The 16,292-nt window shown below is 36.2% G+C and overlaps 1 protein-coding gene across 17 annotated transcripts in view; it reads right to left on the reverse strand.

Moving 5' to 3' along the window:
- Window positions 1-16,292, reverse strand: part of SETD5 (SET domain containing 5) — a 74,269-nt gene that overhangs the window by 6,474 nt on the left and 51,503 nt on the right. For 11 of the 17 annotated variants that reach the window (XM_074313041.1, XM_074313040.1, XM_074313038.1 and 8 more), the window contains 3 exons: window positions 11,880-12,009; window positions 5,418-5,662; window positions 1,787-1,843 (listed from right to left, as the gene is read on the reverse strand). In XM_074313041.1, the coding sequence (XP_074169142.1) occupies window positions 1,787-1,843; window positions 5,418-5,662; window positions 11,880-12,009 (432 nt within the window). The remainder of the gene's footprint in view (window positions 1-1,786; window positions 1,844-5,417; window positions 5,663-11,879; window positions 12,010-16,292) is intronic. The other 6 variants (XM_019748273.2, XM_074313043.1, XM_019748270.2 and 3 more) reach the window with 1 other exon arrangement.

Genomic DNA, 16,292 nt, shown 5'->3' on the forward strand with positions numbered 1-16,292 from the left:
GGTGTTATTCATTTCTAAATCAATAATGATGGAAGGTGGAAAGAGGGGAAAAGGTGAAAGAAAGTAAATGGAAAGTCAAGTATTTAACGTACTGGATTCAGTAAAGCAGAATGGTATTAAAGACATCAACCAACCAGTTTTTCACTCACTTCCACTATTAAATGTACCCAAAACAAACCCCATCTACTAACTTGTTATCATGACCTCCTAACACCGTGATTTTCCACTGCTAGGTCAACTAACTCTAGAAAGAATGGTTCCAGAAACCCAGCTATCACACCATGTCAGCCTCCAAATTATGTTACCTTTGAATCTTAGGCAGCTGAGGAGAAAGCTCTTTCCTTTCAAGATACCACAAAGAGCACCCAGAAGACCTCTAGACTCTAGAATACAACCTTCCTTAGTTTGACACTGATCTATAAAATCCTACTGATTCAGAATTTGGTCAATCGTCCCTGAGTTTAATACTAATTTTTTATTAGAAGGAGGTGGGGTTAACATTTCACAGTGAATTTCTAAAGGGTTATCAGAGACTATAACTTTCTCTTCAAGAGGAAAAACGTTTCACATGGATTCATGGATTTAATAATTACTGCGTTTGTCCAAATCTTCTAATAGTTAAGAAATGCTAGCAATAAAATCTGATTTTAACATCACAGCAGCAGGAGTTCTGAGCAAAGCACTCGATTGATATCCTAGGAGATACTACTTGTGCGGCAACCATATCCCAACCACTGCAGAATGGAGGCCTGTGTCACAGAAACCACAGGCTGACAGTTTGTGAACCCAGTAAGGAGCTATAAACAAAATGTAGAAAGCTGAGAGGTATGCCTCTCCCGTCCTAAAGAAGCTCAATCTGTCAACCAAAGCTCAAAACATCTAGTTAAACAGAGCTCTCAGGTTAACCTGGGAACAAGGCATAAATCACTGCCTAACTTTTCCAATGTAAGTTGCCCCTTTATCAGCTCAAGATAATAAATATCAAAAGACAGCTCCTACCAATTTTTTTTCTCCTCCCCTTCTTCCACCTCCCCACCCCCCATCCCTGTTCCAGCGGCTGTTTCTCAGTCTAGTTGTGTAGGACTCAGCTTCCTGGCTCATGCTGGTATTATGAGCCTTGTGCTCCCCCAGGGCTGAGGCAGTCGGTCGCCAGTAGTTGGTCGGTCGCTCACACCAGCTCTTGCTGACTGCCGGCCATTCACACTGGCCACTGGCCGCTCATGGTAGCCCACGGCAGCCTGTGGCTGCTCATGGCAGCCCAGCTCCAGGGAGAGCCGTTGTTCACAATCTTGGCTGTAGAGGGTGCAGCTAGCTCACTGGCCCATGTGGAAATCGAACCGGTGACCTTGGCGTTAGGAGCACGGCACTCCAACCACCTGAACCACCAGGCGAGCCCTCCTACCAACTTTTGATTCAATATTTCTTAATTAACAAACACACATTATTTGTTAGACTTTCTTTAACAAGGCTTTACCACATCTTCAGCCTCCTTTAAACTTTACTTCTAGATTCTGTTCTTTTAAAACAACTCTTTAGCCATTCCCTCCTCCAAACAACAACAAAAACAAACCCCACCACACATACACACAGCTGCTTCATTTTCCTCCACCTATACTGAGCGTTCTGAGTAATCACCCACACATGGGAAGATTAATTCAACTCATAGTGACCAACTGGCCACCCTCCAGCCCATCACCCCACTCACCTGGATACCTCAGCCCTTCCCACACACTCACGCACACTCACTCAGAGCCTCCAAGTGTGATTGAGATGGTGTGATAACTACCTCAGGTGACAGGGACTCGGGCCTATTCGCAGGGTAACTCTCAGGGGAGGATATGTTCTAGAGGAGGGAAAAGCATCTTGTTATTCATCTACTTGAAGTCAAGAAGCAAACCAAAACAAAAAATAAAGTAAAAGCAAGCATAGATGGTTAGTCACAACTTTTTTGGGGGACAGAGGGAGGGATCAGAATGCAAAGGGGAAATGTTAAATTGCAGAACTCATTTCAATGGACAAAATGACTTGTTTAAATGCTTCCTGCTGCCTTTGAAAGCATTTAAGAATAAATTAGTTATGTTTCATGCTATAAGTAAACATCTCAAGCAACTATCAGGAAAGAGAGCAGTAAAATTTTACATTATTATAGCTAACACTTGAACACTGGTTTGAACTGTAAGGGTTCACTTATAGTAGTACCTTGGTTTTCGAATGTCTCCGTTGACAAACATTTTGGTTTACGAACACCGTAAATTTTATGGATCTATGGTATCATTAGATAGTAAAATTCATGCTAAATTTGCAGTTTTAGGGGTTGATTTTAAAGGTATGGAACAGATTAATCCATTTTTGCATTACTTTCTATGGGGAAACTGCACCTCGGATTTCGAAGGTTTCAGAACTCGAATGGTCCAGAACTTGAGTGTCTTCTGAAACGGATTACGTTCGAAAACCAAGGTACCACTGTATATGTGAATTTTTTTCAATAAATACATACAGTACTGTAAACGTATTTTCTTTTATTATTTTCTTAACATTTTCTTTTCTGTAGATTATTGTAAGAATACAGTATATAATACATATAACTTACAAAATATTTATTAATCAACTATGTTATTTGGTAAGACTTCTGGTCCAGTAGGCCATTAGAATTTAAGTTTTTAGAGAGTCAAAAGTTATACGAGGATTTTTGAGTGGGGGTCGGCACCCCTAACTCCTGCATTGTTCAAGGGTCAACTGTATATTTCTTTCTAGGTTAGATGAGAATTTAGCAACCTATACTATTTGTTATTGCCAGGCACCCTACCACTTATTCCTCCTTAGGGGAATCTTTTTCCTTCACCCCACATTTCCTATTCTGAGACTTCAGGTCCGCCACTGTTATCCAGGGAAACTGATTAGCGTGCTGGGGGCTGACAGGGCTAGGGACATGGCCAGTTCCCCTTAAATGACAATTACAGAAGATACGATTGATGGAATCTTTGGCTTATAGACTAGATGGTTCTTGGCATAATCCATTGGATCTGAGCACCCCTACAAACATTCTCTATGTTAAAATCCATTGTACTTCTGCGAACAGAGGAAAACAAGAAAAGCAGACGTATACACTTTGAGTCCCTGTGTCCTAAACATGTTTATTCTTATCAGGGCTTTCACCTGAAGCACCATTCTATGAAACAGAAACTGGGCAATGAACTCTAACAGGAAGATCTGAATGGTAAATGTGGATAGAATGGTGGTGGTTATTGTGACAAAGATTCAAGGTACCGGTGTGTGTGTGTGTTTCCTAACGTTGTTGACTATGGAATGTATCTGTGGTGGGGGAAACGAGGCTGTTCAGCAGAGCCAGGTATTGGCTGTTCATTTTATTTAGTGGGATGGGTAGTGTGTGTGAGATGGATAGTGAGGTTTGCATCTCAAGGCAGGGAGTGAAGAAAAGGGTCATTCTGGTGGAAAGGAGGGACTAATTAAGTCTGCCTTCCCAATGTTGTTGCTTTCCTTTTTCTTGATGGTTCCCCCTATGATCTTGTTCTCTTCCACTACATGTCACCTCAACTCCTTCCCTTAGCATTGGAGATATTTCTCACTTTTCTCCTGGAATGTTTTTTATTTTTCCTTTCAAAAATATTCTTCCCCCAACCAAGCTGATCTTTATTTGGGACACCTTTTGGATTATTTCTCTGTGTCACATAGTCTTGGATGGATATAAGGCTCCATACCTTCCTATACTATAATAGAAAATAGGAAAGAGCATGGCAATTAACATGGTGATAAGGATGGTCAAGATGGTGAGGTGTTTTTTTTTTATTCATTAGGAAGGCTCAATTGCCTCAGTTAAACCATGAGATTAAAATAGTATAAACATGCATTAATCTTTTCGAAGAGATGGGCTATTTATTATATTATTTTCTTTCCCTCCTGGTATTCTAACATTATGTTTAGACTGCATCACTAAAAGGACCTTTAATTAAAAACAACAACAAAAAACCCAACCAACCCCCACCCCTGACCAAACCCCTTACATTTTCCTGGTATTTCACAGTTATCCAAAGTGCTACAAGGGATAAGAAATGCAGCAACGCTAAATTTGACTGGGAAGGCAACTTACCTTCTAATTTCCATAATTTCCCATTTAGTAAAACCTGCAATAACAAAGTATGAAACCCTATTCCTATAATATACTGCCCACGGGGGAGAATGTCCTCTCATGAAACTTTACTTACCAAACCCTAACTGAAACGTCAACAGCACTCTTAACAAGCAAACCAGACAGGTAAACTTAGTTAAGGCCTGAATCAGCTACTTTACTATCTGGCTAAGAAAGAACACCACAGGGAATATGGTAAAGAATAACTTCGCTAGGAATCAAATGTAACTAGGAAATTATTTTACCCTCCAGAGGTGGTTTACTCCAAGGTTTAGTTTAGGTACAGAACATAGCTTCTCCTTGCTTTCAAGGTTGCTAGCTACCTCCTTCTGAGTTAGCCATCCAAAGTCCAGCTATTTTTAATCCCCATGCTCTTATAAAAGCTGAACAGGGAGGATGGCATTGGTTAGAACATTCTCCTTTATGAAAAAACACACCTGGAGAACCGCAAGCTAGGGGCAGAGATGAGTGTGTTTAGTGATCTGAACAGTTTTTTCTGAGAAGGAAAAGATAGTGTCTGTTTAATGATAAATCCAAACAACATGCAATAAATGCGTTTTTATACACATGGAATCTACTCAGCAAACCTGCTGTCACCCAAACTTGAATACTAAAGTGATTCAGAATTAACTTTCTGAAATAGCTGAGATATACATTAATCCAAAGAGTGAATATAATCAATTTATCTTTATACATGCATACTGCTAGCCTTTTTCTAGGTCTCATTCCTAACACATTATAAAAACAGGGAAAGTAACCTGGACTAGGAAAAAAACCCTCATTTGTTATTAACTATATTCCAATGCTTTCAAATCTCTGTTCACTGAGGTCAAGACGAGAACACAAACAACAGGGGAAAGACACTTCACTGATTTAAAGGCCTATCACATCAGTATAATCGGAGCTTTCAGGCTGGTGTGATCAATAATTACTAGGCAGCTAGAGGCCTATTTTAATTGAAGTACAGAGTAAAGGCAAACAGGGAGGTGTAGTATGTTTACTACCTAAAGTTAAGGAGACTGATGGACTGCCTGCAAAAGGCAAATGAATGTCATCTGTGGTAGAATTATTTCTGTTTTGGGAAGTATGGGGACTGCCAAGATGACAGGCTACCAGGTAATAGTTCACACTGAATCTGAGGTTTCCCATTCTTTTGCCAAGACAGGCAAGGAACATGGTAAAGAGCATTTGAAATGATATTGTATTTGAAATGAGGAGGTGCGAACGAGGACTTGATATTCAGCACTCCCAACAACCAAACCCAAATCACCTCAAACTGCAGAGGAGTACTGCAGCGACTGGCAGTAGTAAGAGACGTGATTGGTGAGAACATGAGGCTATATCCATTTCGACATTCCTCTTCTGGGTGAGATGGGCCAGATGTGGTCAGCTGGGGGCTCTTTGAGCCTGGATTGGGAGGGGGTGGTGTGACTGGAGAAAGAGGCCGCAGTAACTTGGTGACATTCTGCTCCATCAGATAGCGAGACTTCCATTTCTTTAATGGGCTCAACAAATCTGTGAAATACAAAGCTTGGATGAGAGGTTGAAACCATAGTTTAAAAGGAGGCTCTGTAGTTAAGCCATTAATCTCTAGCCCCATAATGGCTCTTAACTCCTCTTTTGCCTCACCCATTGTTGTCTCCCACAGTCAAACCAAAACCCAAAGAAACTCTTGAAATGTCACACAAAGTAGAATTGCCAGATGAATCTGACACTTCTGACAGATCCCTGGACCCAATTAATCTCTTCTAGTGGGAAATATAAATTAACTTTTTTACAGTTTCCGAAAATCCCAAATCTGTGTCACTGTTGAAATCACCCTCTACTTAATTGACATTCGCCAGCTCAAGCTTCTGGGATGTTAACTACATGCTTCTTTTAGCTTCTCTATTTTTGCCATTTTTCAGCAGCTTTCTATAACATTCTGCTTTAGGAGGAAAGAGTTACATATGTCACCTGATCCATATCTAGCCCCTAGTTTTAAGAGTGCTTCAAAGTGTTAAATGATTTCTACAAAAACTTCCAACTATTTTCAAAAACTAGGCTGGTACTTTTTCTCATTAGAATATGCTACTTTCTCTATTTCCTAGGTCCACTTAAAAAGGAAGTTACTACTCTGTATATTTTAGTGACCACTTAGGCCAAAATACTTCTTTCTCAGAGGAAAAATCTACTTTTATTTATTTACAACACTTAAAAGATATTTATTTACTTAATACTTATTATATGAAAACCACTGAACTAGGTTATGTGGGGGTAAATGGCCATCATATAGTCTACTTAAAGGGGTTTACAAATTTTTAAGAAAAAGAAAACATGTTTAATATGTTTAAGAATCTCAACAGAGGTGATCATACTATACTCTGTGTTAGTAAAAAATAATTATGCTTTTAAGTGCTTATTATATACCAGGCACTATACTACAGGCTTTATGTAAATTATCAGATTTAACAATTCTATAAATCCAACACTATTATTACCTCCATTTTAAAGATGAGGAATTTGGTATGGAGATGAAGACTAGGTAATCTGGTCCCCATCTACATTCTTAATCACTGGGTTAAAAAGTGTATCACCAAGGCTTGGAGGAAAAAGTAAGATTCATCCCAGGCCTTTGAGGAAAAGTTTTGGGGCAGTAGGTCATGATCTGAGCTATGCTTTAGGAAAATTATTCGGGCAGTAATGGTTAGGATGAGATTAGACACTGGAAACTATTTGGAGTTAATGGAGTAGTTAACAGAAGAAGTTACGAGGCACTGAACTAGAGTAGATGTTAAAACAGAGAGGGAAGAAGAAATGCAAAAAATACTGGAGATGCATATTTTCCTTTCTGATATCTGATAGTTTATTTTCCTAGATTGGAAGTATATTCGTATTTTCCTTTTGTTCCAGATACTAAGTTTTCTTTCTTATTTTTCTTTTCTCCTTTTCAAAAGTGCCTAGGTATAAAAAAGACAAACACGTGATTCATGACTTATATTTAGAATACCTTTTCTATAGTTCAAGAGTCTTAAACAGTGAATCTTTAAAAAGACCGTTATACTGTTAGGTCCAACAGTGTAACTACTAAAGGCAATTATGTAAGCGATGAAGCTCATTGCAGAAAAGTTAGAAAGTACAGATAAACTCTCCCACCTCCAAAACAACTTACAGGTCATTCATTTAAATATATATTTACTGAGTACTTATTATGATATCACATTCAACAAAACAACCCTGATGTCTGCCCTTATGAAATTTATGGGCTGGTGGTCACTGCCTACTTTTGTCTATTAACAACACTATGTTTATGAAAAACTTTTTTCAAGTTTCATTTTTCTTTTTGCCATAAATAGCTTTCAAGTTTTATGTGGTTAAACCTATCCCATCGTTTTTGATTTTTTCCCCCTTTACTCAAATACTTCCCAAGATTATATACATAAACATCCAGATATTTAAAAACACAACTTGAAAGTATTTCCCTAAATTAATACACTGCTAATATCCTGGTATTATTTTCATCTAGACCTCTTTTATTAACTCTTATCTAAATCACACTGCTCAATAACTCACTACTTTTGCTCAGAAATACATGGTAAATCTTTCCATGGCAACAAACCCAAATCTACAACTAGGTTTTTAATGGCTGTATAGCATTCATATAATCAAAATTTAACCAACTTGTTTTCTATTTTTGCTATTATAAATGCCTCAGTGACCAATAATCTTGCTCTTACATATTTCTGCACTTGTTTACTTTTTTAGGACAAATGTCCAGATGTAGAATTGTTAAAAGAATATTTCTATAGGCTCACTAGCTTTATATTTATTCTTGTGTGAAATGTCAGCTCATGTCCTTCAGCCTGCATTCTACAGAGGTGTTGATCCTGTTCTTCATTTCTAAGGGCTCTTTAAATAATAAGGTGCTGACCCTTGTCAAAAATGTTACTATTATATTTTTCCAGTTTGCTATCTGCCTTTTAATTTTATTAATAGTCTTTTTTGGCTATACAATGTTTTGTATCTATGTTTAATGCCAAATGGCTCTCACGTTCTTCCAAAACCTTTTACAATACAGAATTTCTCCACTAATTTGAAATATTTCAAATATGGTATTAGAGTCTTACATATACTAGGTTTAGTTCTGAATGTTACTATGTATATTTGCTATCCAAATGGCAGCAATATTGACATAAATTGTTTGGGCAATACGAATTATTTTACTCCAGCTCTCTAAAATACTTTGCCTATCTTACCATACTTGTTAATGTCACTAAACTGTAGAAATCATTTGTCAACCAAAAAAAAGTTAGAATTTTGATTGGGGTTGTATTTAAAAAATAAATAAATTCATGAGTAATTTGGGGAGTGTTCTCAGCACTATGGCATTTTTTTCAGCTACTCATGCCTTCATTTATATCCCTCTACCCATAGATTCGTCACATTTCTAACTATGTTTACTCTTTGGTGTTTTCTACTTTTTGTTACCACCGTGACTTGAACATATTCTCATACCCTTTATGTTACCTAAATGTTACTGTTAATATATAAGAAAATGTTTATATATTTTTGTACCCAGAAAAACCTTACCAGTTTTTCTGTTAATTTTTTCACTACGAAGCATAACTGGAAACTGTTTTTAGACAGATGTTAAAAAAAATCATTAACTGTGCTATCTTATTTACCATTAAATTAATTTACTGTGCTATTACCCTCCCTCCTCCAATGGGCCTGCTAATAAATTAAGTTTATGAATAAATTTTCAAATACTGAATCATCTATAAATTCCTAGGAGAAATTTTATTTAGTCATAACATACTATTCTATTAATATTCTTACAGAGTCAAGATTCTGATCACTACAATCTAATTCAATACTATGTTTTGTGTGTGTGTGGGGGAGGGTTAAGTTAATTTGATAAAATGAATCAAGAGTAAAAATTGTTTAATGATATTGCATAGTACTCCATTAGAAGTATGTGCACACAGCACATAAATTCTATCATTCCTTTATCAACTGAAATCCAAGTTTTTATCCTACATATTTTTGCAATTATTAATAAACCTATGGATAAAGCTTTGTACAAAAATTTTGGCCCATACCTATTTCTGTAGAACAGATGCCTCGAAGAACAATTACTAGGTTAAGGAGTACGAATATTTTTAATGCCTATCATAAATCTTACCAAATTGCCAGTAAGAATAATACTTTCTTGTCATTTTTATTGCAAATCCTTTCTCCCAACATATTAGTCTGTTATATCCTCTGTTAATTCAGAGACAACATAGAAACAGGCACATTGTCTTTCCAAGTTTGATTTTTAAAAAAATATTTGAATGTGTCTAGAATTTGCTTTGGCAAGAATCTCATTCTTTTCAATCCCCAAGTAAGTAAAAATTCCAGAATAATTTATCACATCTTTCATTTATATAAGGCCTGTTTCCAACTGTATCCATTCTTGGACCAGCACTGTGATAACTTAATTACTAACGTCCAGCTTCATATTAGAAGCTAGTTTTATACTTCTAGGGAAAGTATGTCTCATCATTATTCTTTCTTTAAATTTTTCTTGGTTATTTTCATGTTCTTTTTTTTTTTTTTTTTAACTTCAATATCATTTAATCAAATTCCAAAAACAAGCTTGTTTGATGTGGATTATATGAAGTCAGAGAGTGAGACAGTGATTGTCTTTATTCTTTCCATTAAGGAATATGACATTTCTCTTAATTTCCTCAAGACTTCAAAAATATTTCTCAGTAATATTTTTCACATGTCCCACTAACGTTATTCCTAGGCAGTTTCTTAGTTTTGGTAAGTTTGGGAATGAAAAATTTTTCTTCATTAATTTTCTGAGTACATAAATGCTATTAGTTTTTGCCTATGTACCTTCTATCCAAAAGTTTTATTAAACGCTTATCAATTCTAAGTTTTTCAGTAGATTATTTAAACTCTCCTAGATATATATCCACATCATTTATAAGTAATGAACATTACACCCTGCCCTAGCTGAATAGCCAATACCTTTCATTTCTATACAACTTTAGCTTTTCAGAATTTATAATCTTTAATGTATTGTAGTTATCTGATTAATTTCTGTAAATGTTCCATAAATGTTTAACAAAAAAGAGTGCTCTGTGTGGAATAATGACAGTGAGAATTCAGGTGTGGAGTCTTCCTGCTGCACCATCTGTCTGTCTCCCTTTCTTGATTAATACCTCCTTGGTCTTTTTGAAGGGAAAAAAACAAAACAAAAACGAAAACTAAACCAACAAATAAAAACAATTCCTTGGGATTTACACTAACTTTTGGCAATATACCAAGTCACCCATTTGACTCCTGCTCGGTTTTAATGAAATATTTTCCTTCTGTTTATGTTGCTCCTTAAGGGCAAGGTGTGTCCATTGCATGTTCCTCACTGCTCGACACCAGAGCAGAAATTCAATAAAGGTTGGTGACTAACAGTTCTAATTCTATTCCAAACAAGGCACGCAGTAGCAAAGGCACTTTTTCTGAGTCTTTGCTGGTCAGGACATGAACTGCCACACAACCTTCCTTTCCCAACCTGAAATACATACACACATCACACACAAATACAAATGTGCATGTACCAGCAATTCTTTGTATTAATCTGGTTTGAGTAAATCTCTCTAATCTTTGATGAAGAAAGTAAAGTATTTTAAATACATTGTATCATTTATCTTCCAGATATTCCAAACTGGGATTCTATTATCCTGAAGTTACACATGTGATAATTTATAAGGTGCAATCCAATATAAAGATAGAATATTCTAAATCAATAATTTTGAAAAAATATATTTTTAGTAGCTTCCTTTCCCCCAAATACATTATACAAAAATTTAACATAATTCAGGAATTAACAGACATAGTATTTAATTCAAGTTCATATTTACTCAGCAGGTCAATGAATAGAAACAATGAAGTGGTTTTTATGAAAATCTAAAATATTATCACGTTAGCTATAGCTTTACATGACTTTAGGCATCTATTTATTTTGGTCTTTTGTTTTGATTGCATAATATCCACAAAATTTAGAGATAAACTTAATGGAAATCACAGAGAACTTCTCAATTAAGCTGATATTGGCAGGAGAAACTTTGGTAAAAAGACTCTCCCAAAATAAGTAAGTTGGTATCACAAGTGCTTTCAGTTGCAATTCAGTTAAAGCCCGATGCAAGAGTCACTGTGAGAAGCTGTAAACCAGATGATCTTTCGTGACCCCGTAGTTTAAAAACTTGTGAAGACTTTAGATTCAAGGTTGTGTCTTCTTTAAAAATTTATACTAATTGTGTGAGCCCCTTTGAAAACAACCAATGTATAATAATTTCTCGTTTACTTCATTCATCCACTGAACCTTCAACTGAGCCAAACCCAACTCAATCACTTACAATTTTGATTCATTCCTGGATGGTGTCCCACCTCTTTCTTGCTTATTTCCCCTGTTATAAATATGGATAAAGATTTCCTAAACTTACTACTTTAAATGTATCTAACCTTTTAATAACCATTTCTGCTGTTATCTGTACACTGTCTAGCTCCTTCTTTGTCGTCCTGGGAAAATTGATCCCTGACTTGAAATCTCTCTCTTCCTCTGTAAAGACAGATGTAAAGTAACTATTTAGAGAGCAATGCTATTTCTTTCTTCTATCAGACTTTTTAGGTACTCATACTGAAATTTTTTATGTGGACCTGAAATAATCATTCTCATATATTCAGAAAGGTTTGAGACAAATACCTGCATTGTCTTTGTAGATACTAGAAGAGTTACTATTCTCATTACTTTGGTATAGGTGCTGAGTTCTAGTTTCTTGGGGTACAGATGATGTTTGAGTCATCCCTTCTTCCAAGGCTTGCTTTATCCAGCGCTATAATGGGAAAAGAACCAGGGAATTATTAATAATCATTTAAAACAATTTAGTATGCCTATTATAAATGCATTAACCACGTTATTACATGTCAACTGGTGAGAGATGCAATCCAACACACTCATTCAGTTCCACAGTCAAATCTTATTTTTTTTGTCTTGTGTTTCAGCATATTAGTATATTGCCCCATCAATTCCTTCTACTGGGCAAAGCTGAGAAAACCTTGATTACAAATAATGAGATCCATCAAAGAACCAAAACCAATAAAAAATGATTACTACTCCACTTTTCATACTGCTTAGAATGGGGCAAATGGGAAGAAAAAAGGAAGAGAAAAATCTTAGCATTTATTTAAGAGAGACTCTGATCATATAGATAAAACTAGTACATAAAATACAGTGCCCAGAAGGAAGATAAAAGATCTCTTAAGAGCTGCCTGCCCTGTGCTGTGGGCATATGAGGAGGTAATAGAAAAGATTCACAGGTAGACTTCGAATGAGAAAATACAGCTGTCCACTACAAGTACCAAAATATTTCTCTCAGATGGAATATCCTGTGAGTTTTTTCTCCCTATCAAGTAGTTTGGTTAAATTATGCATGAATAATGCAAATCACCATGATAAATGACCTGCAGAAATCCAAAAAGGGAAAAAGTCAAAAAGAGCTCTCTAATTAGTCACATTTTTTATAGTGAATATTGAAATCTAAATGATGAGAAATAAATTTAGGTCAGAAAGTAAGCCTGCAAAGGTTAGGGTATAAGGTTATGCATCCTGTGGAAGAGGGAAAATTTCTTACCTGTAATTGTGTTCTCTTAAGATACACAGTTGTAGGTTGCTCACCACTCTGTGGCTCTCCTGCCCTGACATAAGACAGATCGAATTTTGATAAACATCAATTTCTGAGTCAGACCCTCCCCCAAATAGGAAGAGCAAAGGTGATCATAATTTTACACCTTTAGAGAACAAGCATTACAGGTAAGTAAATATTCTCTTCACCAAAGAGAGCAATTCTAATAGATTTACTCTCTTAGAAACTGAGAAAAATTTCACCAAGAAAAATTTTACATCCTATAAATGGCACTGTGGTCTGCCAAATGAAAGCAAAAATGAGTTGTAAATATGAGGAGGTAAGAGTGAATAAATATATAAAAGACAGATCTCAAATGGTCAACTGAATCACAATATTGTAGGATATGATCAGATCTCTGAGAAGTCAAAATAAGACCAAGAATGAACTCTTTTACAGAATATTGATGTAAAGATGAGCTGTCAGAAACATATCTCCTTACAACTTAAAGAGACCTTAGAGGTCACCTTGTCTAACGTATGCATTGTACAGATGAGAAAAACTAGGCCCAGGGGAAAATGACTGAAAAATCCTTTGTTACAGATATGTTTAGTCCAAGTTTTTCTTTTCAGAGCAGATTATACGACTCACTTAGGGTTACTGTGCTTTCCTCCAAGAGAAGTTAATTTCTAGTACTTCCTTGTCAAGTAGATGCATCCATATAAGAATTTACATTCTGGATCTGATGACTATAAAAAGGGAGAATAAAACCAAGACACAGGCATTCTGAGGAATAAGATGCTGCTATGATTAGATATGAGGTCAAACGCAGCAAATATGATCTAACCCACTCCTCCTGACCCTACTATATCTCTGTACAACATTTTAAGGCCCATAAAAAAGGAACACAAACATTTGTTTGTAACTGACAAGTTCCAGTCACCTTATAGATAATTAATTAACTTTAGACACCCCCACCTCTGAGTTCTAGCTACAGTTATTAAGGTCAAAAGGGTATTTCTTCCTTTCTGAAACTCTGTATTAAGAAGTTACTTAGGTAGCTCAGAGATGGGCTAGAGAAATGTTTTAAAGGGTAAAGAGCAAGGAAGTAATTTGGGTTTTGGAGTCCAAAGATCTGGGCTGAAACTTGGCTGTGCCTTTCACTAGCTGCCTAACTCCAGACAAGTTACTGAACCCTTCTGAGCCAAAGCTTCTGATCTGTAAATTGAAGCCAATATTCCCAACTTCACAGAGATGTCATATAGGCTAAACGAGATAAAGTATGTGAAGACAGCTTGTAGCACAGAACTGGGCACACATGTTCAGTGAGGACTTGTTCAGCCAAATTTTAATGCTGTGTATAGAGATACACAGAGTAATAACTCTCCAGTGTATACAATGAAATAACAATGCAAAACACAGTGTTTCATTTTCAGTCAGGACGGTAATCTAAGAAATCTGGAAGACCAAATATTCCACACATATTATGCCTACAGGTAAGTTTAGAGAAGGTTTAGAGAGGACGAGGAGGCACACTACCAAAAGACTTCTTAGCCACTTATAAAGGCTTTCATTCTAAAGTAAGAATTGAAGCAAGACTCAACAAAAGATATACATACCGTAACATGCTTTTTAAAAACTATGATTCAATTTACTTTAGAAACTCCAGGGACATCATAAAATGTTCTGTGAAATACTGTAAGAATCTGGGCACAAATATACACATGCAACTTTACACTGTATTTAAACTTATAAGGCCTTTACCTCCTTTATTTAGATAGGAAACAGTAGGCCGATTAAGAATACACACTGTTCTAACTAATTCCATGGAGGATGGTTTTTCTCTTTTCTTATATCCGTCTCTGAAGGATCTTTAGACACTTATTACAATTTTGTTTAACATGGAAATCTTAGGTCCTGTACTAGAATGAATACTCTCTATCCAATCTACAAATAAGTCTCTTCCATCCATTCCCACCCAGGATAAAGCTAAGTTCAATTTCTACATAAAAGACCCAATTTCACTAGCTTTGCCCCATAATAAGCTACATTCTGGTTTTATAATATAACCTTGATATGGTAACAGCAAATCTTAAAGCTGTAATTTAAACTTAAACAATTCAGATCTAAACTCAAACAAGACCCAATTTAAGTCAGATATTTTTGCTTTGATAATTCAACATACGTAGCCTGAACTCCTGGAAGACAGGTAGGACACATATAGATGCAAGTGTCTGAGTAGAGCCCATGTAAAACAAGACTAAGGATGGTCAGACACATTTGGAGAATATAACATGGACATGAGTTAAACAAAATTTCTATCTGTTGCCAGTGGAGATACAAAGATGAGCTATAGATACAAGTTCTAAACATAACAGTAAAAAGAGCTCTAAGAAGTGATTTGAAGTCATATTCACACACATTTTTTGTTTTCATAGGACTCTGCTAGTTGGAAAAGCAAGATGGGAATAGAAAGATCATAATCCCGCATCAGAATGATTAAGACAAGTTTCAAGAGGGTAATCAATATTATTTACAATTCAGACCTCACTATTAATCTGTACTAAGTAATTGTCTACCCTTGGTAAAGGACCAAAATAGGAGATTCTATCTGGTTTGATAAGATGCTTCAACAGTTAACATGCTTAGATATCCAATAGTGTGTCCAGCCAAAGACAGAAAAGTTTCTTTCATATATGTTAAGCCATCTCTTGACTTGCTCCTCCAAACTAAAGACCATATCTACACTTTCTCTAATCGTTCAATACTACTCTGAAAATGTAGTTAAGATTTTGAGCTGTTACTCTTAATAAGGGACTGAGCTAAATACAATAGGAAAGTTAGTTTTGCATATCATACCAGAGTTAATACAACTCTCTATTATAGAATATGGTTAACCATAATGCTCATTAAATGGCAAACATTTTTTTCCCCTTCTCAGATAATCTCTAAGATCCAAGATAAGTGGCTTGGTATAAGAAAGTATCCCCAGCGACCCAACCTTCCTTTATCACCTAGGCAGATTTCTAGTCTATGTTTTTCTTAAGAAAGTTTTCATTTCTGACACCTGAATGTTTTTTGTATTGCATTATCTACAAACCCTTGTGGCAAAGATCTCAAGGTCAAATTTCTCTTTAGGAGTTCTTCTACTTGTGAACTTCCCAAGTGAACCAGTAAGTGATTCAAATATTTAGGTAAGATGTGCAATTAGGAAAGATGTTCTCCATTGTGTGTGGCTCATTCCGTGGTAGGGCCCTTCGGCTGTGCGCAGATCCCTGTCGCCCTCCCCTCCATATCCCACACCACTCTGGCTCATCTTTCATGCCCCCTCCCCCCAAGAAATACTTTCTGCTCTTTGGGGAAAGAGAAAAGCTTTAAGTTTGGAGGAGTCAGGGAAGACCTGCCTGGAGTTGGAGACTTCATCACATCAAATAATCTACATGCAGCATCCTCATGTACGTGATGCCAGTGGAGGAGGGCAATGGCAGACACTG

Source organism: Rhinolophus sinicus, linkage group LG10 (assembly GCF_036562045.2).
Source record: "Rhinolophus sinicus isolate RSC01 linkage group LG10, ASM3656204v1, whole genome shotgun sequence".
In the NCBI taxonomy this organism is placed as follows: domain Eukaryota; kingdom Metazoa; phylum Chordata; class Mammalia; order Chiroptera; family Rhinolophidae; genus Rhinolophus; species Rhinolophus sinicus.